The sequence below is a fragment of the Ahaetulla prasina genome, chromosome 11 (assembly GCF_028640845.1).
Source record: "Ahaetulla prasina isolate Xishuangbanna chromosome 11, ASM2864084v1, whole genome shotgun sequence".
Taxonomy (NCBI): domain Eukaryota; kingdom Metazoa; phylum Chordata; class Lepidosauria; order Squamata; family Colubridae; genus Ahaetulla; species Ahaetulla prasina.
Genome location: NC_080549.1, coordinates 27,239,986 through 27,261,887, shown reverse-complemented (window position 1 = coordinate 27,261,887; position 21,902 = coordinate 27,239,986). Strand labels below are relative to the sequence as shown.

The 21,902-nt window shown below is 48.7% G+C and overlaps 1 protein-coding gene across 6 annotated transcripts in view; it reads right to left on the bottom strand.

The window, feature by feature from the left end:
• STARD8 (StAR related lipid transfer domain containing 8) overlaps positions 1-21,902 on the bottom strand; it is an 83,681-nt gene that overhangs the window by 10,956 nt on the left and 50,823 nt on the right. For 3 of the 6 annotated variants that reach the window (XM_058196790.1, XM_058196792.1, XM_058196791.1), the window contains 7 exons: positions 21,280-21,403; positions 17,719-19,046; positions 13,193-13,366; positions 11,193-11,352; positions 2,974-3,172; positions 2,278-2,488; positions 925-1,039 (listed from right to left, as the gene is read on the bottom strand). In XM_058196790.1, coding sequence (XP_058052773.1) covers positions 925-1,039; positions 2,278-2,488; positions 2,974-3,172; positions 11,193-11,352; positions 13,193-13,366; positions 17,719-19,046; positions 21,280-21,402 — 2,310 coding nt within the window. In that variant the 5' untranslated portion in view covers position 21,403. The remainder of the gene's footprint in view (positions 1-924; positions 1,040-2,277; positions 2,489-2,973; positions 3,173-11,192; positions 11,353-13,192; positions 13,367-17,718; positions 19,047-21,279; positions 21,404-21,902) is intronic. The other 3 variants (XM_058196794.1, XM_058196793.1, XM_058196795.1) reach the window with 1 other exon arrangement.

Below are 21,902 nucleotides of genomic sequence, written 5' to 3'. Positions count from 1 at the left end.
CGAAATGTTGGAGATGTAATTGTGATGATGCTACATATTTTCATGTATGGAGGACTTGTAAGAAAATTAAGTCTTTCTGGATAAGAATTTGGTGGATTATACAGAATGTTCTGAAGAAGAAGATAAAGTTCCTACCGCAATTTTTCCTTTTGGGAATAACAACAGACTGTACGGTGATTGAGACTAAGTTGATTTTGAACTTAATAACAGCAGCAAGACTGTTGATTGGACAATATTGGAAGAAAAAAGAATTACCCACAATAGAAGAATGGATATTGAAAGTTTCCAATTTGGCTGAGATGGCTAAAATCTCAGCCTTCTTGAAAGACAGTACTCAAGAAAAATATCTAAATGAATGGAAGAATTGGATTGATTATATTCAAAATAGATATCAGATTAAGAAATTTCAGATTGCCTTTGAATGAAGGATGTTGTTTTTGATTTTAACGGAAGAAGTCAGGTTATGTGAGAGAGAAGGATTATAATTGTGTTAGATTTTAAAAATTTAATGTATGACTGTTTGTTTATTGAACTATACCTTGTATTTGCTCCGGGAAGTCGGGGGGGAGGGGGGTTTTGGAGGGAGGGGAAAAATTTAATTGTTGTTGTAAAACCTTTTCAATAAAAAAAAAGGAAGAATAGAATGAATGAGCTGGAAGGGACCTTGGAGGTCTTCTAGCCCAGCTCTTTAATATAGTATAGCCTTAATAACAGAATTTTTCAAGTATGAAAGCACTCAACCCCTCCCTCCCTTTATCTTAGTGAGAACTGGGGGCAATCTCAGTCCTCCTTAGCTGACTACTCTCTCGGTAGGCGCTCTTCCTCCCACCCCTCAAGGTCATGTCCTCTGCAACCGGCTAGAATTCTGGGAGCTCCAGGCCAACCCTCCTGAGCTGAAGAACAAGGAAAGCAAGCAAGTGGCACCTGGAAGAGCTTCTTGCAGTTGGCAATCATGTGGGAGAGGCCTTGGGTGGCCGCCATGTTTTCATTCAGGTCTTTCTGGTCTGGTTTCCCCACGGTGCCCCTCCTGTGAATCGACCTGCCATGAGGGGACAAAGAGAAGTCAGCATTGTCTGTGCTCATGGTTGAGCCGTTCTAGCCATAGTCTACAATGAGGGGGGATCAGGGGTTCCCCTTCTTCCAGGTTTGGCCCTGAGGCCTGACAAGCCAACAATGAAACCTTCACCAATGAATGGGACCTGCGCCAATGCCTACTGCCACTTTTTACTCATATTTTTCCAGGATTCTAAGCGTTTTACCTAAGAAAAACTCTGATAACCCCATTAATTTATAACTATGGTAAATGTTACTTTGGCCTCATTAAGGTTGTACAGCTACAGATTTCTGATTTTAATTCATGTCAAAATTATTAATACACATTCAGGGGGCCTGTCAACATAAGACTCTCACACGATTTAACTTTTCTTTTTCTCTCTCTTTTAGAAAAACATAATAGAAACTGTACTAACAACATGAAAACTCAGGTATTCTGCACAAATTCACACTGCTTTCTAGAAAAGGGCTCTGCAACAATGGAGAATGGGAGTCTAGGACAACTTGCCACAGCCATCTGGGTGCAGCCATCTTGGTGTGGTCAACTTACCACGGGATAATTTGCTGTGGGAAATCCTCATGGGATAACTCAACATGATAAATGTTATCCGCCACTGTTTCTTCTACATTATTTCCATTTTTATCAATGGAGATAATATTGAAGAAACAGTGGTGGATAATACTTATCCCATTGATTTATCCGGTGTGGAATTGTCCTGTAGCAAGTTGACTGTGGTGAGATGGCCGCAGTGAGTTGGCCATGGTGAGTTATCCCATTCTGTGGAAAATGGTGTGCAACAGCATGAATTTTAGTCTTATTCTCTTTCTATACTGTTTCTTCTGATCATACAGCCTCCAAAGACTGATGCTGGGTGGGTAATAGTAGAAAGTGAGGTGTTTTTTAAAAAAAAAAACCATAGAGTAAGAAAGAATTTTGTAAATGTACTCATATTCGCTGCAAAAAAAATGGAAAATTTCCTTCCTTCCATCCTTCCTTCCTTCCTTCCTTCCTTCCTTCCTTCCTTCCTTCCTTCCTTCCTTCCTTCCTTCCTTCCTTCCTTCCTTTTTTTTGTGTTTTGTAAAACTTTGATAAAAATCTATTTAAAAAAACAGAAATGGATGCCTTGCTGCAGTTCTGAAGTAGTGACTCTGCAATCTCTAAAGCGCCATCCACCTGGGGTTGGAGCATCAGGTCTGACCTTCAGCTGAGAGAGATCCCCTCACCTTGGAGAAGTGCTCTCTTTCTTGGAGACGTTGAGGTGAAAAATGGAGGGGGCTAAGCACACGGCCAGATTTCCCACCGTCATCTGGTTCTCCTCGGAAGAGGCCACATCGCTGAGAAAATAGAGCAGCGTCTGCAAAACCTCTCGGTTCTCATCCGGCATTAACATGATGGCGGCCTGGACAGCTTGCAGCCTCTGCTCTCTGGGTACAACTGGAAAGTTCGAGAAAGGAAAATCAGTATCTGCACTGCGGGGGACTAAATACGAACAGCAGCGGGAACTTGCTAGCATCACATTGGACCCTGCGGGTGAAACAGTCAGTCCTGCTCTGCTCTTCAGATTCCCATCCCGCCCCATGAGAAGAAATTCCATTTCCGCTTCCATCTCTGGTTTCTGAGATTGTGCCAGTTTATTGGCAGAATTTTCATCCTACTGAGTATATCTTGAAAATAAAAAAAGCTGTTTTCAATTCTTAACACATTTGGATATTCAACCAACAGACCAGCAGGAAGGTTCTTGTGAGGCGGGCAAAACCCATCCACTGAATCCATCTGTGGGAGGACCATGCTTTCCCCAGCTGGTGGTGCAGTAAACCCAGGAGCACCAGAGCTGCAGAACAGGAGCTAAAGCTCAGCTAAAATTCCAAATCACGGGTCTCCCCCTCCTCCACAGCCCCCCCACCCCCACCCCTACTCACACTGGTATATCTGCAGAAATGTATCTGTCAGCTTGCCGGTGAAGACCGGCTCTGGCAGATCACGGAAGTACTGCTTCAACAGGTCAGCCACATCATAGGCCGATTGCCCTTCATAATTCACATAATCAGGAGAGGCTTCACTCATCTGCCTGAGGTTCTGGATCCGGGACTTTACACCCGATTTGCGAAAAATGCCGACCTGTGGAGGAAAGAGATATCAGGTAGATGGACAACTCTGGATGTCAGAGCACAGGATGCCACCACAGACTGGAAACCCAGAATATGTGCAACTCAACCAATGGGCTCCAAGTCAGAAGCCCCAGCTGATGAAACGACAGCTTCCGCTCAGAAGGGAACTTAGGTGAGTCCAAAACTCTGCCAACCAGTGGCAGGAAGAGCCAAAACCCCAGAAGGCTCTTGAAAGATTTGAACACTTGATCCTATTGAATATTCCTTTTGAAATTCAAAGGGAGAGAAAATGGAAAGGACCTTGGAGGTCTTCTAGTCCAACCCTCTGCTCAAGCAGGAGACCCATTTCAGTCAAGTGGCTGTCCTGTCTCTTCTTAAAAACCTGCAGTAATGGAGCTGCTGCCACACACTGTTGGCTCGTATTTAAATGACTGTCCACAAAAACCCAAATGTACAGGTACAGAACAGCTGGACCTGGCTCAACCGCAATAACTGCTAGAGGGAGTCTTACTGAACAAAACTAGAGGTGACATGATAGCTGTGTTCCGATATTTGAGGAGCTGCCACAGAGGACAGCGGGTGTCAACTATTTTCCAAGCATAAGAAGGCCAGACAAGAAGCAACGGAAGAAAATTAATCAAGGAGAGAAGCAACCTAAAACAAGCCATTCCACTGATGAATTGTTCTAGCTGTCAGGAAATGTCTCCTTAGTTCTAGGTTGGGTCCCTCCTATCAGTCCCGAATCTACTTCCTTGTAATTTTAACTCAATGATTCTAGTCTTAAACTCAGGCTAGAGAATCCAGCATCTGTATGAAGAGAACCAATTTTCATACCGGGGATGCGCTAATACATTTACATCAGCAGTGTCTTATAGGTAGTCCTTGACTTGACAGTTTGTTTAGTGAGTGTTCAAAGCCACAAGGGCACCGAGAAAAGTGACCCATGACCGGTTCTCATACCCACGAACTCCGCAGCATCCCTGTGGTCACACGATCAAAACCTGGGTGCCTGGCAAGTGGTTCACATCCATGACAATTGCAGTGTCCCGGGGTCGCACAATCTCCCTTTGCAACCCTCTGGTAAGTCAAAGTTGAGATTCACTCAACAACTCACCAACCCAACACCTGCAGCAACCCACCCAACACTGGTCACAAAATGGGGCAATAGCCACCCTACAACTGTCTCACTTAGCAACAAAAATCTCGGTCTCAATTGTGGTCATAGGTCGAGGACTATTTAGCACTGGCTGCAGGCCTTAAGAGAGAAGAAATGACAAGGAAATTAAAAGTGAATCCCATCAGGGGAAGAAAAAAAACCCCACTTGTATATCAACAATGCCAGAGAGTCGTATTTCTTCGGCCTCCTGCTCTCTTTCCACCTTCACATTTAACAATGCTTCGGCCGGTCTGCGCAAAATTAGCTTTCAGATGGGATCACCTATAAATCTCAGTGGATCCAGACAATGCATCAGCAAGTCTCGCTTCTGTTCTCCCACCCACTTCTGCTCCTCTACTGTATGGGAGCTTGTGCCCCGTTATCACAGGATCAGGCCCTTCTCTGTCTCCTCAAACTAAAGGCAAAACAAAACAAAAGGAGGAATGTTTCCCCTTTTGCATTTGAGCATCCAAGAAGGGACAGGAAAGGAGAAAGGGAAAGACAACAAAAAAGAAGGAAAGAGGCAAAGGAAGAAGAAAGAAAAATGGAGAGGGAAGGAAAGGAGGGAGGGAGGGAAGTCCTGCCTTAGCACTTGGGAAGGCTCCTCTGGAGAACAAGGGTTTGGTGCTCTGGTTTTGCCTTCCTATGCTGGAGACAATGGATCCCCGCAGCCCCGCCCAAGCCACCACAGGTACCCCTGACATGAGTTGAGCTGGCCACACCCCCGTGCCCCTCCCCGAGGTCAAACACAACCATGTTGCAGCCCTCAATGAAATCGAGTTTGACACCTCTGCACTACAGTATCTCTCATGTCTCAAAACAACACAAATTTGATCTAACCGGTTCCCCAATTGTGACCCAGCGAAGTCAAGGAGCGAAAGAGAATTCCTTGAAGCCTGGTTTTCCACCAACAAGTCAATAAACAGACATATCAACATTGATCCCCTCTACCAATCACTGAGAATGAAAGAACTGCACTGTTCTGTTTCCCTTCCCCCAATACTCCCAGCAAAGAGTCCGTCAGAGGCCTTCCTTTTTTTTCCTTTTATTTACATAGATACATGTCCTGGCCACGTCTACCCACGGGCCTGCCAAGTTTCTGGAGATAACGAGGAAATTATAGATAAGGCCAGAATTACTCACGAATATATTCTTCCCTCCATGAATTAGCTTGCGCCAAATTCATTGTTTTGTCCGAGACAAAAAACCAGGAAGTCCCGCCTCCTATTTATAGTCTCTGCAGATGTCACTGCATGACAATTATGACTTGGCTTTGTCCCAACTCTTCCGCTGCTGCGCACGCCGATCAAGCCTTCGTAACCTTGCGTCCCTCCAAAACTGTTCTTGGGCGTTGCCAAATCAGAAGAAAGCCGGGAGAATCAGGCCTTGCCGGCCCCTCCCTCTGAGTGGGTGCCAGGGAGGAGAGGGCTCAAGAGAAGCAGGGCTTGCCAGGTCTTCTCCTCATTTTCTGAATCATCCGAGTCCAGGAGTCTGGGTCCAGGAACCTGGGTCACAACACTATCCTCACCGCAGGGCCCTTCCCCGGGCTGACGATCGGGATGCGGTCGGGCTGGGTTCTGCTCATGGAAGGCCTGCACCAGGTCAGGGGCATGAACGTTGGAGGCATCTACCCAGGAGAAATCAGTCCCGTATCCCTTCCATGCGATCAAATATTGGGAACGACCCTTCAGCCAGCGGGAGGCTCGGACGCTGTGGACTTCAGATTCCTCAGATCCGTCCTCGGCGACAGTGACGGGTGCTGTTGGGCACCGAAGGGGACTCGGTGTGGCCTCAGGAACCAGAAGGGACCGGTGAAAAACGGGGTGGATCCGCATGGATCGTGGCAGGGTCAGTCGGTAGGCTACCGGGTTGATGACTGCCTCGACAGGGAACGGGCCGATGAATCGGTGGTCCAACTTCTTTACCGGGCGGTCGGACGGGAGGTGTTTGGTGGAGCGCCACACCGGTCTCCAACTGCCAGCGGGGGCGTTGCCCGTCGGGAGCGGTCGGCGGACCGTTTGTAGTCCTCCTTTGCCCGATTCAGCTGCTGACGTACCAACTGTTGGACCGCATGCAATTCCGTCAGGAAGGTCTGCGTTTCGGGAACAGGAGAGTCCGGTGGTGCCAGAGGGAAGAGCCGGATGGTACCCCACATTGGCAAAGAACGGGTCATCTGAGTAGAGGTGTGCTGAGAGTTGTTAAAAGCAAACTCCGCCAGGGACAGGTAGTCGCCCAGTTGTCCTGTTGCTGGTTGATGAAGCAACGGAGATACTGTTCCAGTATACCGATGACCTTCTCTGTACCCCGCCGGTCTCCGGATGGTGCGATGACGACAGACATACCTGCACCTCCAACGCGGCCATCAGGCTCTTCCAGAAGCGGGCTGTGAACTGAACTCCGCGGTCCGAAACCACCCTGTCCGGTAGACCATGGAGGCGGAAGATGTGCTGCAGAAAGAGACGGGCCGTTTTTGCGGCTGTGGGCAGTCCGCGGCATGGGATGAAGTGTGCCATCTTGGTGAGCATGTCCACCACCACCAGCACCGTGGTGAACCCAGAGGACGGCGGCAGGTCTGTCAGGAAATCCATAGAGATCGCCCCCCAGGGTCTGTCGGGTGTCGGCAAGGGCTGGAGGAGCCGGGAGGGGCCCCGTGGCGGTCTTGGCTTGCCGGCAGGGTACGCAGGATGTCACGTAGGCATGTATATCATGCCGCACTCGGGGCCACCAAAAGGCCCGTGTCACCAGGTGGAGGGTCTTGAAGAACCCAAAATGTCCTGCTGCAGGGTTGTCGTGGCACTGGGTCATGACGAGGGCTCGGAGTGGTCCTGTGGGCACATATAATCGCCCAAACTTGAGTAAGTCCTCCTCCAAGGTCCAAGGAGACGTGGGGCCCACCTCCGCCTCCTTTGCTGCGACCAGGCGTCCTGGCGCTGCGCCTCGCACCTGGGCCCGCAAGTCCACTGGCTCCGTGCTGCGCCAAGGCTTCTGCCGGCAGCACTGTCCGTGGAGGAAGGGGGTCCTTGGCGCAGAGGTACTCTGGCTTATGGACAGGGCATCCGCCTCCGTTGTGACCGCTGGGAATGTAGGTCACGCGAAGTTGAACCGGCAAAACAACGACCACCGGATCTGCCGCTGGTTCAACTTCCGAGCTGTGGTGAGGTGCTCGAGATTCCGATGGTCCGCTCGACCTCCACCTGATGTCGGGCCCTCCAGATGGTGTCGCCAAGCCTCGAATGCAGCCTTGATAGCCAGCAACTCTTTTTCCCAGATAGTGTAGTTGCGCTCGGAAGGATTGAGTTTCCGGGAGTAGTAAGCGCAGGGAAAAAGTGTGCCGCCATTCGCCGGGGCCTCTAGCAGCACCGCTCCCAGAGCCACATTGACGCGTCCGTTTCCACCACAAAAGGCCGGAGCGGGTCGGGATGCCTCAGGACGGGTTCCGTGACGAAGGCTTTCTTGAGGGCTGTGAATGCTTCTTGCTGCGGGGGACCCCACCGGAATGCAACCTTCTTCCTGAGGAGCTGGGTAAGTGGAGCTGTCAGTGTGGCGAAGCCCGGGATGAAGGTCCGGTAGTAGTTGGCGAAGCCCAGTAGGCGCTGAACATCCTTCACCCGACGAGGGGCTTCCCAGCTACACAAAGCTTCTACTTTACATGGGTCCATGGCTATGCCCTCGGGCGAGATGATATGCCCGAGGAATTCTATGGAAGTCCGGAAGAAGACGCATTTCTCCAGTTTCGCATTGAGTTGTTGCTCCCGCAAGCGTTGCAGAACCAGGCTGACGTGTCGAAGGTGGCTTTCCCTGGACCGGGAGTAAATCAGGATGTCGTCGAGGTAGATAACCACGAACCGATCCAACATGTCTCGAACACGCTGCTCATGAAGTGCTGAAAACGGCGGGAGCATTGGTCAACCCAAATGGCATGTCAGTCTATTCGTAGTGTCCGTATCGGGTCCCGAATGCCGCCTTCCATTCGTCTCCTTCTCGTATCCGCACCAGGTTGTAGGCCCCCGGGAGATCGAGCTTGGTGAAGATCGTGGCCTCCCGCAACCTTTCCAGTAGCTCCGGATGAGCGGCAGGGGTAGCGATTCCGCACCGTAATGGCGCTTAGCCGGCGGTAATCACAGCATAGGCGCAAGTCCCTGTCTTCTTCTTCACAAAGAGGACCGGGGCCGAGAGGGGACTTTGAAGGCCGGATGAACCCTCGGGCCAGATTTTTGTCCAGGAAGTCCCTGAGAGCGGCCAACTCGGGCTCCGACATGGAATACAGGCGTCCCACAGGCAGTGGTGCGTTGGGCAGAAGGTCCACGGGGCAATCGTAGGGCCGATGCGGGGTAGTCGGTCCGCCTCCTTCTCGCTGAACACGCCGGGCGAAGTCCGCCAGCTCAGGAGGCAAGGTGATGGCAGCGGTGGGGACGTTCTGGCGGCACAGGTGTGGCGGATGTGATCGACGCACTGCAGACTCGGGAAAGAGATGGCGTTCCGCGACCAGGCCACCTGAGGATCGTGGGTCCGCCAGGCCAACCCAAGGACCAAGGGAAAATGAAGGTCCGCCGTGACATAAAACTGGATCGCCTCCTCATGGTCCCCAATAGCCAGGCGCAAAGGCTGGGTGGCGAATTTAATGGGGCCGGACACCAGTTCTCGCCCATCAATTGTCTCTACCGCATCGGAGGGTCCACCGAACCACGGGACCGCAAACTGGGTCACAAAGGCCTGGTCCATAAAGTTTGTTGTGGCCCTGAGTCCACCAGCGCATGCGCCTGGAGCCCGTCCGACTGGTTCCCCAACCATATCCGTGTGTCCAGAATCAGATGCCGAGGGGCCCAGAGTCTACTTCCAACGCCCAGTGGGGCTTAGTACGTGCCCGACCTAGGGTTTCCCGAGGTCGGGCCTGCTCCGCTTCGATTGGTCACGCTGTGATTCGGGACCGGCGTGCGTGCCCCACTTCGCTTTCTGGGGCAAGAAGCGGCGGTGGCCGGGCTCCCCACAGTACAGGCACAATCCCCTTGGCGCCCGGTTCCGCCTCCTGGGCTGTTAGGCGAGGTCTGGCCGCCCCAACTCCATGGGCTCTTCCGCAGCGGTTACAAAACGTGGGGCGACCCTGGGTGCTGGTGGTGCAGGAAGTGGGGTGCAGATGTCGACGGAGGGTCCCGGGGTGCGACGGGACGGTCGCCGTTGCAGACGGGCATCGAGGCGGAGACAAAGGGCACCAAGTTGTCGAGGGTCCGCGCGCCCACGCGGGCCAGCTCGCCTTGCAATTCCTCTGAGAGTCCCTCCTGAACGCGCCCACCAGCGCTGCATCATTCCAGTCAGAGTCCTGGCACAAAAGACGAAATTCGCGATGTACTCCTGCAGGGGCGTTTCCCTTGACGGAGTTCCTTAAGGCGCCTGGTTGCCGTCAGCATTCGAACGGGTCCTCATACATGGTGCGAGGTGCTGCCAAAACGCTGTTGGTCCGCCAGCAGGGGCTGTCCTGGAGCAAGAGGGCGTGGCCCATCGAGCAGCCGAGCCGGAAAGAAGGTTAATCACGAAGGCCACCTTAGCCCGGTCATCTGGGAAATCCTCTGGCCTCATAGCCATGTAGAGCTGGCACTGTCCCAAGAAGGTCGGGAACATCTCAGGCTGCCCAGAAAACTTATCCGCACGGTTATCGGGCACTTGCGGCGAGGAGGAGGAGTGGGAGGATGGGGGCTGCAGGCACATTCCTGGCAGCAAGTTGGCCTGCCAAGTGAGCCACTTGCTGCTGGAGCTGTTGATTAGCCGCTTGTAGCTGCTTTAACTGCTGCTGTACCTGCTGCTGATCCATCTTTGGTGGAAGATGTTTTAGTCTGGTCTTGGACAAAATGTTCTGTTTCCTTCCCCAATACTCCCAGCAAAGAGTCCGTCAGAGGCCTTCCTTTTTTCCTTTTATTTACATAGATACATGTCCTGGCCACGTCTACCCACGGGCCTGCCAAGTTTCTGGAGATAACGAGGAAATTATAGATAAGGCCAGAATTACTCACGAATATATTCTTCCCTCCATGAATTAGCTTGCGCCAAATTCATTGTTTTGTCCGAGACAAAAAACCAGGAAGTCCCGCCTCCTATTTATAGTCTCTGCAGATGTCACTGCATGACAATTATGACTTGGCTTTGTCCCAACTCTTCCGCTGCTGCGCACGCCGATCAAGCCTTCGTAACCTTGCGTCCCTCCAAAACTGTTCTTGGGCGTTGCCAAATCAGAAGAAGGCCGGGAGAATCAGGCTTGCCGGCCCCTCCTCCTCCCTCTGAGTGGGTGCCAGGGAGGGAGAGGGCTCAAGAGAAGCAGGGCTTGCCAGGTCTTCTCCCTCATTTTCTGAATCATCCGAGTCCAGGAGTCTGGGTCCAGGAACCTGGGTCACAACATGCACCAACTGTGAAGCTGAAGAGAGCACTTTAAACAAAAAAAGGCATCCACCATTCAGATCATGACTCAGAAGTAGCCGAACCAACAACACTAATTTACATCACATAGACGGTACTTAAAACCAAAGACCAGGTCCCAGCAACAACCGCCAGCCAATCAAACAGTTCGAAGTCAGACCATGACTCAGAAGTAGCCGAACAAACAACATCCACACCAATTTGCATCACAGAAAAAAACGGTATTTAAAAACCGGTGTTCTGACGGAAGAGCCCAATTCAAAGCACACTGACAAGTCTCCTTGAATGGTGACAAAATGTTTGCAACCAAATTACCAAGCTTGGAGCTCAAACCAACAACTTAACTACCAATCTGAGCTACTAATATTCAAATACATTTCATCTGTCTCCTCGTGTCTTCCTCCCCTCCCACCCCGAGTTGACTTAGGCCCAGCAAGAAATGAGGGTGTGTGTGTGAATTTTTCCTTACCTGGTCCAGGCACCGGCTTCGGATGTAGCGCATGGCCTGTTGGATGCTCTGGGGCAGGGGCTGGCCCGTCCTTTGGACACTGACAATCAAGGGGACTCCAAAGACCATCTTGCCTCTGTAGTTTGGGAGCTTGCTCCTCTTCATGAACTTGGGAACAGTCCTGTCAGAGAAAAAGGTGTGACTTTGGAGGCAAGATCTGGCTGGGGAATTCTGAGAGTTGAAGTCCAGGTTTTAAAATTGCCAAGATTGGACAGCCCAGCTGTAGTGCTTCAAACATTTTCAATGCTACCTTTTTAAATTTATTGCCCACCCAACTTCAGTGGAGCCCCATTTCTGCATAAACATCCCATTCCAAATGGGATATGTTTTGCACACAAGTCTATAAATGCAATATATAGAACCCAGTTAAATAAATTGGTCAAAAACAAAATACGTTCATTTCTTTATTGAAAATTATTGAAATCTACATCTAGTATTTGTGTGTGGCAAAAGTACGTGAACCTTTGCTTTCAGTAACTAAAGTTTTCTCATAAATGTTAATCAGTCTCGCCATTGGCTTAGAGAAATATTAGCTCATCCCTCTTTTATTTATTTATCAATAAAATACCATCTTACTTAAGGGAATGAGTCCTGGAGGAGTCCTATTTTGACAGGGCCACACAAGGGTCTCCATTTCCAGCTGGTGGAATAGAGAAATGAGAGCAATTGGGCCTCAAGCAATTCTGGCGCTGTGTGGGGTCAACCCTTTGTGGTCAGAGTTTCCATGCCCACAAGACACACTGGCCCCTCCATTTGGTGCATCATGAGAACAGAGTTAAAGAGTCAAATGACTTCTGTGCAACAACTGGACTATTGTGTGCTCCACTCTAAAAAGGACCCTGACCAACTGGAACCAGTTCAGAGAAGGGCAGCCAAAGTCGAAACCGCATTTTAGGAGGAGTTGTTAAAATAATAATAATAATAATAATAATAATAATAATAATAATAATAATAATAATAATAATAATAATAATAATAATAATAATTTAATTTGTATACCGGTCTTCTCCCGAAGGACTCAGGGCGGTTTACAGCCAAAATAAAATACAGCAACACATACAATACTAAAAACAAACATTAAAAAACTTATTAAATTTGGCCCAATATTAAAATACAAGTAACCCTAAAAATTAGTAAAAATTAAAACCCCATAAAATCGGCTAAAAAATTAAAATTAAAATTCAAGCCAGTCCAGCAAGACGAAATAAATAAGTCTTAAGTTCGCAGCAAAAGGTCCGGAGGTCAGGTATTTGTCGGAGTCCAGGGGGAAGCTCGTTCCACAGGATAGGAGCTCCCACAGAGAAGGCTCTTCCCCTGGGGGCCGCCAGTCGACATTGCTTGGTTGACGGCACCCTAAGGAGTCCCTCTCTGTGAGAACGCACAGGTCGCTGGGAGATACAAGATGGCAGTAGGCAGTCCCTACTAAAAGATCTGGGTCTGTTTAGTCTACAAAAAAAATAAGCGGGAGGAGAGTTTGTAGCAAATCTTTAGAGTAAGGAGTGAATTGACTTGTATTTGCCCAGAGAGGTTGACCAATAGTTGATATTATAGAAAAGTAGATTTACATGTTATGAAGACTATATTGCCTATAAAAATCAACGGAATAGGTTGTCTCATGAGATGCAGGGCTTCAAATCATAGGCTCAATCTGTCTAAAATTGCTCAGTTAATCCTGTCTCAAGGAGGGAGTCAGACCAGAAGACCTCTGAGGTGCCTTCTGACTTGGCAATTCTATGATCCACCTTGAACCACAGGCAGCCTCACATAGAAAAGAGAGCCCCAAATCTATGGAACAGAAGCCCCCCCACTCCCCGAAGGAGGACATGTCAATGCCATTGAGGTCCTGCTTTTCTTCAAGCCCCCCCCCCCCTGTTCAGTTGCCCCTCAGCTCCTAAGGAGAGGCAACTGGTTGCTGACCTACCCACTGTGGCCTGAATAGCCTCCTGTCCTCATGGACTTACCAGGCCCAGGACCGCTTGTGGGGAACGGAGAACTTCTCCATGATGGCTGTGAGGCGGAGAAGGGAGCACTTCTGGAGGAGGCTGAGCTGAGCTGCTGACTGGCGGTTGATCTCTAAGGAGGCCGAATTTAAGCTGGGTCGGTGGGAGTTCTGGAAACTGTGCCAGCGGAGTTTCCTGAGGTGGGACAAGGAAGAGAAAAGCAGTTCTTTGTTTATCTAATGATTAGATATGTTTGCTTAGCAATAGCACTTAGCACTTAGACTTATATACCGCTCCACATTGATTTTACAGCCTTCTCTAAGCCTGCTCTAACACAGTGAAACATGGACACTAACCTCACAATCCGTACAAAGGCTACGAGTGGCGCAAAGAGCCATGGAAAGAGACATGCTTGGCATTACAAGACAAGATAGAAAGACCTGCACAGGGATTAGAGAACAAACGGAAGTATACGATGCCATCAAGAGAATCAAAGAATTGCAGTGGAAATGGACTGGTCACGTAGCAAGAAGAACTGATGGCAGGTGGGCCAAGGTGGTCATAGAATGGATCCCACTGGATCAAAAGCGTCCACAAAAGAGACCTAAAACAAGATGGATGGATGACATCAGCAGGCATTGTGGGCCCAGGACCGTATTGATTGGAAACATGCGGAAGGACCCTAACCCTAACCTAACCCTACATCTACATGGAGGGAAGCATGCAGTGGGGTACCCTGAAGTTCTGTACTCTTCAACATCTTTATATAGGATTTAGACGAGGGGATAGTAGGGGAAACTCATCAAATTTGCAGATGCCACCAGGCTGGGGGAAATTTTGAAGGACCTTTACAGACTTGTGCATTGGGCCCTATCCAACAATATGGAGTTCAGTAGTGAGAAAAGTAAGGCCCTACACATAGGCAGGAAAACCCAAATGCACAGGTATGGAATATGTGGTACCTGGCCCAACAGACGTAACAGTGAGAGGGCTCTAGGTGTCCTAGTGGACAACCACTTAAATATGAGCCAGCAGCCTTGCTCTTGCTTCAGCAAGACGTTGAACTAGAAGACCTCCAAGGTCCCTCCAACCTCTGGTATTCTCTGATTCTATGAGAGAAAAACATAATAAAAGAAAGCTTGAAGGCCAGTTACTAGAAGCAACTAGAAAGAATTAAAGTTTAGAATTAAAAGAGGAGACCCACTAACACAGAATGGAAAACATATTTTAATTCTGGAAGAATTCAAGGGTATCTGACAACAGTGTCCCCAGAACCTACTCTTTAGATTTTCTGATGCAATAAAAAGGGGCTTACAAGAAGAGGCGGAAGAGGATATTGTGTGGATTTGAAGTGTTAACTCATTCAAAATGTTTGTATTTGTCTTGATGAATGAAGAAATTGTTTCTTCCTGTATTTTTCTTTCTTTTCCTTTTTTTTTTTTAAATTCCCCTCTCCCAACCTATCACCTACCAACAGGGAGGTGTCTCCTTCCTTGGTCCAGGAAGGTCCTTGGTCCGCTTGTGTGGAGCGGAATGGGAGGGCTGGACCTGATCTCCAAACAGCTCTTCCCAAAAAAGGCCCAAACGGAGGCCAACTTTCTGTCATCGCTATTGTAATGCTATTTCCTATGGTAATTGCAACTCACTAGAGGGCACCGCACACCCAACTCTGAATTTTAATGCTTCCTCTGAAGGACACCTTTCCTTTTTCACAGTTGCAATACACTGCTGGCTCAAATGGTGCTCTAATAGGACACCTAGATCCCTCTCCGTTACTGCTGTTGAGCCAGGCACCACCTACTCTGTACCTGTGCATTTGGCTTTTCTTGCCTAAGTGTCACACCTCCCTTTTCTCACCACGGAATTGCATTTTGTTGGATAGGATCCAATGTTCAAGTCTGTCAAGATCCTTCTGGATCTTGGGCCTAAAGTGTTGGCTATTCCTGCAAGTTTGATGAGTATTCCTTCTATCTCCCACTTAAATCGTTGATGAAGATGTTGAGAGAGAACCTTGAGGGACCCACTCCGTGCTTTCCTCCATGCAGATACAGCTCCATGTCTTTCACATCACATGGAGAGCCGAAGTGGATATCAGAGCAGAAGGGCTCCCGAGAGAACTCTGTGCTCTGTGTAATTTGTGGCTAGCCATAAGGAAGGGCTTGCCGAATACCGCATGATGGTCTATACAAGGCTGGGTGGGGCTTGGAATTCACGTCACCTTGCCCCTCACAAGTAAATTAGGTAATTCACAGATCTGTGGGATGACTTGACATTGCCAGCTGGAATAGAAGCAGGTGATTTCCTGGAGCAGAAGCCGGGACAGAGAGCTGGAAGGCACCTTACCTGTCTTGCTCAGGATAAGCAGCCTCTGATTTGAGAGCCTAGCATCTTGTCCCAGGCAGGAAGCAGTGCCTAATGTCTCTTCCTGCATATCTCATCCTGCCTGAGTGCAATTTTAAGACCAGAGCTTTTTGTTTTAAAATTAAATGCAATAAAAAATGAACCAGAATGGAATAAAGGTGATGTGGCCAAGAATTCAAATCAGAAAGCCTGTCGCTCAGATCTGACTTCCTTGTGGGCCAGGGAATCAAGGGGCAAGAATCAGTGGTGGGTTGCTATCGGTTCGCCCCAGTTTGAACAAATCAGTAGCAGTGGCAGTGGCAGGAGGCTTCACCCACCTGGCCGGACACTTCTGCACATCATGCGCGTGCCCACAAGCAAACCGGTAGCAACAGGTTTTGAAACCTGCCTCTGGCAAGAACCCTTCTAGATGTCTTCTGCTGTCATTCAAGTTGAATAATATGCTACAAGGAGACCAAAAATACTACAATAGGGGTAGCTGAAAGCACTCAGCCTCATGGTACTTTTGCTATAAACTATTGATTAATTAAGCCTCTGTTAAATTGCCAGATTTTTCTAGCTTGATTTAGAAAAAAGTTAGGAAAAATATTATTTTTATACATGGAAAACAGCTGTCAAATGTTTTAAATCTTGGTGGGTTTTTTTCAAACTCAAATGAAAGGTGAATTATTCTGCCTCTAAGAGACAACGAACAGTGTTCATTGTCCATTGCTCAACAAGTCCATTCCTGAAAAGCATTAGAGGGAGATTTGGGATTATATGGCAGGCTGGCTCTCTCTGAAGGCATGGAGAGACACCGCAGCTGGGAATGCACAATCTCCCTTGATCAAAGGGAGATCATGAGATCAACCACGTGCACTCTGGATGGCCGTTCCTTGGGAAGAAACTGCAGAAATGGAGCTCCTTAGTTGTAGGTGAAGAGAAGATAAATCGGGATCTAGTGGGGAGTGCAAATCAGCCACGGTTCTTGATTCCCTCCTCCTCCAACAACTGTAATGTGACTTCTGCATTTGGAAAGAAGAAACCTGGGCCACCGCCTTCTTCTTAAATTCCGAATGCCTGAGTGTCTCTTGCATCTGAAAAGGTTGGCAGAAATTGCAGCCCCCCCCTCCCATAAAGCTGATGTCTGGAGCCACAAACTTCCCCTCGCCTATGTGGCAAAGCCTCCACAGCCAGCCAAAATTTGATTTTGAGCTCTATTTTTAAAGCAAAAAAAGAGCAAGTTTTTAAGTCAGTATTTGAGGAATAATCATATCACTGGTTTTAATTGAATTAAAATGGGATCATACCCAGTTTAGTTATTGCCTTGGATCTTTCCTCCTTGGACCAGCCTGGGGCAGTCCATTCAAAGTCCACTCCCAGTCTTGGATCCAGAAGGGCCTCCCCTTTCCTAGTCTTAGGTCCCCACGAGCATCCCAACTCCAGCCTGAAAATGCTGCCAATTTCCCACTGGCATTGTGCAGTTGGCAAAGGTTGACCTTAGGCTGGGAAGTGCCTTTAGTGCCACGGCAGCTATCGCTCTCTTTCAGCACAGCCTACCTCACAGGGATGTTGCTGGAATAAAACTAGAAGGGACATTCGTTCAAGAAGCCTTCAGATTGGGACAAAACTCTAATCCATCAATAAATAACTAAGCACCATTTTTGTAAAATGATTTAAATCTCACAAATTTTTTAAAGTCTAATTATTGATACTTCATGACACTGAAGTGTAGATAGTAGTTTTTGTTTTACATGTAATGCTAAACATATCCCCAAATTTCAACTTCACCCTAAAGAAATTTGTGGAATTTCTTATGCTATTGAAAATGACAATTTCTGTCCTGAGAACAGACAGTATATCCTGTGAGAATTTGCAGAACACTCTGGAGAGAAGATTGCCCCAAAATACAGCACTGGGGCATCATCATCAACGGCCACCGCACAAGAGTGAGGGGATTCGATCCCAATTCTGAACAGGGACCAGGTAGACCCGGTAGCTATTTCCATCTTTAGGTGGAGGGACTGGAAGAGCAACAATCTGAAATTATTATTGCTCTTTATTAAGTGCATAGGCTATACAACTCCATCACAACCATTCACAACCACAAGCACTCAGATGGCCTTTCCTAGAGAGAGAAGAGGATCATGAGATTCCTAATTACCCCCCCAAAAGTTGCCTCCAGTCCAAACTCTTCCCTGACTTACCTGCAAGGTCTTGTAAGTGATGCCCCCACGCCAGAGTCTCTGCGCTCCCTCATTTCGGGCTCCTCAGTCTCGTTCAGAGAGTTGGCGGTGCTCTCAAAGTCGCTGGTGGAGGTACCAATGTCAGACATGGAGTGGTTCTCCAAGTTCAGGTTGGTGGGCTCCTCTCCAGAATCTGTTTCCTCCCTTTCCTCCACGCCAATAGTTTCATCCTCCAGGTCCAACTTGACTGCCTTTGACCAGAGCTCTATTTTTTGCTGGAGACCCCAAACGTGCTGCAGGATGTCATCTAGGTTTTCACAGATCATTTCCTGGTCCAGATCAAAGAAATCGTTTCCACTGCCAAAGTCAGGAACATTATCGTAGAGGCTGGTGCGGCTATCTGTGGAAGTGCTTGAAGGCCTCCTTGGTCGGCGTTCCAGGGCATGAGAAGAGTTACCCACATGGACACCACCGCTGATGCCAGGGCCACCTGCCAAAGGGCTGGAGGCTTTGGGGGTCGATTTCCAGTCTGCCAAACAGCCACTCTCCAAAGGACACAAGCTTTCGATGGAGAGAGATTTGGGGAAGGTGCCTGGCTTGTAATCCCCTGGGATGTGGAATAAATAATCTTTTTTAAATGCAATTTGGTGATCCCACATTCTGGCATCCCATTTCTTGTTCGGACTTGCTTCATAATCCTCTAAATAAATACTACCATATTTGGGCTCATGTTGCCATTTGCTTTTAATTGAGGCCACAGCCTGGTTAGTCCGACCACCTGTTGAAATTGTCTTAGTGCTGTAGAAAGAAGGTGGCTTTTCATTTCCTACTACAACCTGCGTCCCAGAGGCAGGTTCCCCGGCGTCCTTTGAGGAGTTCCAACCAGGCATGAGGCGAGTTCTATCCCCATCTGGAGGTTTAGCGGAGTCCAATTTCTCCTTGTCTTTCTTTCTCAGAGATTCGATTCTTTTGAGGAAACTCCGCGTCTGACGTTTCTTGGGTTTTTCCTTGCTGCTTTCATTTGGAGACTGGGCTGCTGGAGAATGGTTACTCAAGCTGTCAGGAGAGTTGGTGAAAGTTGGGGGGTTCTGAGCGGATGATGAAGGGGGGGCCACAGGCAGAAGAGCCAAGGTCCCACCAGTGCTGCTCGTGCTGTGGAGTGAAATGGCCTCCAGGTCAGCACTGAGGTCTGTGAGGACACTTTCCTGGCTGGAAAACTTCCTCATTGTGGAGTCTCTGGGCAAACCTGCTCCAAGATGTTCCTTTGAGTCAGTGTGGGACCTTCTGCAGTTTCTTCGGGAGGTCCATCGTCCAAGAGCACAGAAGTTTTCATCATCCAAGCCTTCATTCTAGATCAAGCACAGAAATCGGAGTCATTGGACAACAAGGTGTGAAGAGGCTGGCTCTTAAAGGAACTGCAGCCTCTGTGCATAGTCAGAAGCATCGTTTTATGATACCCACTAGATGGGTGACAATTGATTCAAAGAACTAATCCAGAAGGATTGTATATTGGATTACCCCAGGGGTGTCAAACTCAAGGCCTGCGGGCCAAATCTGGCTCGCGGTGTGCTTAGAACTGGCTCGCGGGGCTGCCCTGGAAACAGTGAAGGACTGGCCCACAGTGCCTCTGCCAGTGAAAACGGGCTTCTGATCTCCGTTTTTGGCTGGGACGGCCTCCTGCAACCCTCTGCCAGCGAAAAGGAAGCTCGGGAGGGCCGTGTGCAGCCCTCCCAAGCTCTGTTTTCACTGGCAAAGGGTTGCAGGAGGCCGTCCCAGCCAAAAACGGAGATTGGGAGTCCGTTTTCGCTGGCAGAGCATTCAGGCCACCACAGGGACCCCTGACATGAGTGATGTCAAGCTGGCCACATCTACCCTGGCCACGTCCACCCAGGCCCCTTGAGGTCAAACACAACTCCGATGCGGCCCTCAATGAAATTGTGTTTGACACCCTGGATTACCCAATCCATCACTTACCATTCATTCAAAACCTAAGTGTGAGAGACTCTTCAGAGTAATTTCTGAAAATCCAACTAAATTGACGATGCTTTTGAAAGGGCAAAACACATTTTTATTTTAATGATCTATATCCGTTTTAGTTTTTTTCCCCATAAAAGTGATCTCAAAACATCTTGATCATGATTTAGAACAGATGTTGGATGTTCATGCACTTTTCTGGCAACATGGAGACTCAGATTAAATTTTTAAAACTACAAATTAAAAATAGAGGAACCTTGAGAATTTGGCAATCCTTGAATTGGGAGAGGTTTCTAGAAAGATGGTTGGTCTCCGATTGTGCTTCAAACTAAAAAAACCCACAAGGTCCCTTCCATTCCTGTTATTCTATATTTTTACCCTAACCCTAACTTTTCTGTCTCTTTCTTTGATGGTTTTATTCTCATTGGTTGCTCCTTTTTCTAGATAGTTTAAAGGTAAAGGTAAATGTTCCCCTTGCACATACATGCTAGTTATTGCCAACTCTAGGGGGTGGTGCTCATCTCCATTTCAAAGCCGAAGAGCCAGCGCTGTCCAAAGACGTCTCTGTGGTCATGTGGCCAGCATGACTCAACGCCAAAGGCGCACCGAACGCTGTTCCCTTCCCACCAAAGGTGGTCCCTATTTTTTTCTACTTGCATTTTTATGTGCTTTCGAAACTGCTAGGTTGGCAGAAGCTGGGACAAGTAACGGGAGCTCACGCCGTTACACTGCAGCACTAGGGATTCGAACCGCTGAGCTGCCAACCTTTTGATCGACAAGCTCAACATCCTAGCCCCTGAGCCATCTGAGATAGTTTAGGCTGACTGAAATGGCTTCTTTTTGACTTGAGCATTTTTATGAACTCTTTGCCACACTTGCTGTATTTACATAACCGTCTTTACCTAGATAGTTAAAGACCGAGCTAAATCATTCATTTGAATATTAAACTTGGTTAGCACTAACCTTAATTAGTGAGGCTTTGAGTCATGGTGTCCAGCATGTTTGTTTCAACGTACTGTAGTGTGCAATCTCAGGAAATTGATTGATTCAGGTGAAATTAAGTACAAAGTGTGTACAGGGAACTATATATATTTGTTAGTGAAAAGGCATGATGTAAGTTATCTAAGTCAGGGGTCTCCAACCCTGGCAAGTTTAAGACTTGTGGACTTCAACTCCCAGAGTTCCTCAGCCAGCCAAGCTGGCTGAGGAACTCTGAGAGTTGAAGTCCACAAGTCTTAAACTTGCCAAGGTTGGAGACCCTGATCTAAGCAACTGCAGCTTTAGTTTCTGTGTCTGAGTCCACCGCCCCCCCCCCCCGCCCTCCTAGGGCCTGTCTCAGTCTCCACTCCTGGACTTCTCTTTCCCAGAGTCTCAAGAACTGATGGCCCATGATTCTCCAGCTGAGCTCCCCAGGGGTTGCTCTAGGAAAGCGTCAGGGTCAGTTCAAAGGGCATCTGGACAGAACCCGGGAGGGGGCAGCCAGGGGATGGTGGCAAGGACCAGCCATCGTGCTCCCCTCTGAACTAAACCTGTGTCCAGCCCTTCCCAGGACATGGGCTGCATTCCCAGCGCCTCATCCCAGCCCTTGCACCCCGTGTTGCAGCTTACCTGTTTCTGCTGAAAGTGGACTTCCAGCTTCATCGAGTTCAGAGTCATAAGCCTCCTGCAAGCAAAGCAGAGATCCGTTTCACTCGGCTGTTCAGCCCCGGCGGCATTTGTGAGGTTGGTCATGCTATTTAAAAACAAGCAGCCCTTGTTTTAGGCCATTGTCACTTGACACGCAAACAGCTGGTGATCAAGGAAGCACGCAAGGCTCTACAACACACACAATCTCTCTCTCTCTCTCTCACATACACACACTTGAGGAAAGCAGGCTCATCCCCATGGGGTGGGCTGGCTTTGTGTCCCTCCCCCCACAAGGAGATGCCAGCTCGTGGGCCTCTCACCCTCCAGAGCCAGAAGCTTCAAGCCACTCCTGGCGTCACTGCCTGGTCTTTTCATCTGGTGCCAGCAAAGGCTTTCTAAGCCCCAGATGCAGAGAAGGCTGCTGCCCTTCCCAGCCCAGTCGAGACTCAGCTGAAAGGATCACTTGGTCCACTGGACGTCTCTGTTTTCATGAGCAAAAGCCCAGGACTTGGTAAAACCCTCTGCATCGAAGCCCACTGATCTGACCTCTATGATTCATATTTTAAATGATGGCTTCGCTTTTTGCTCTAATCAAATCCAATCAA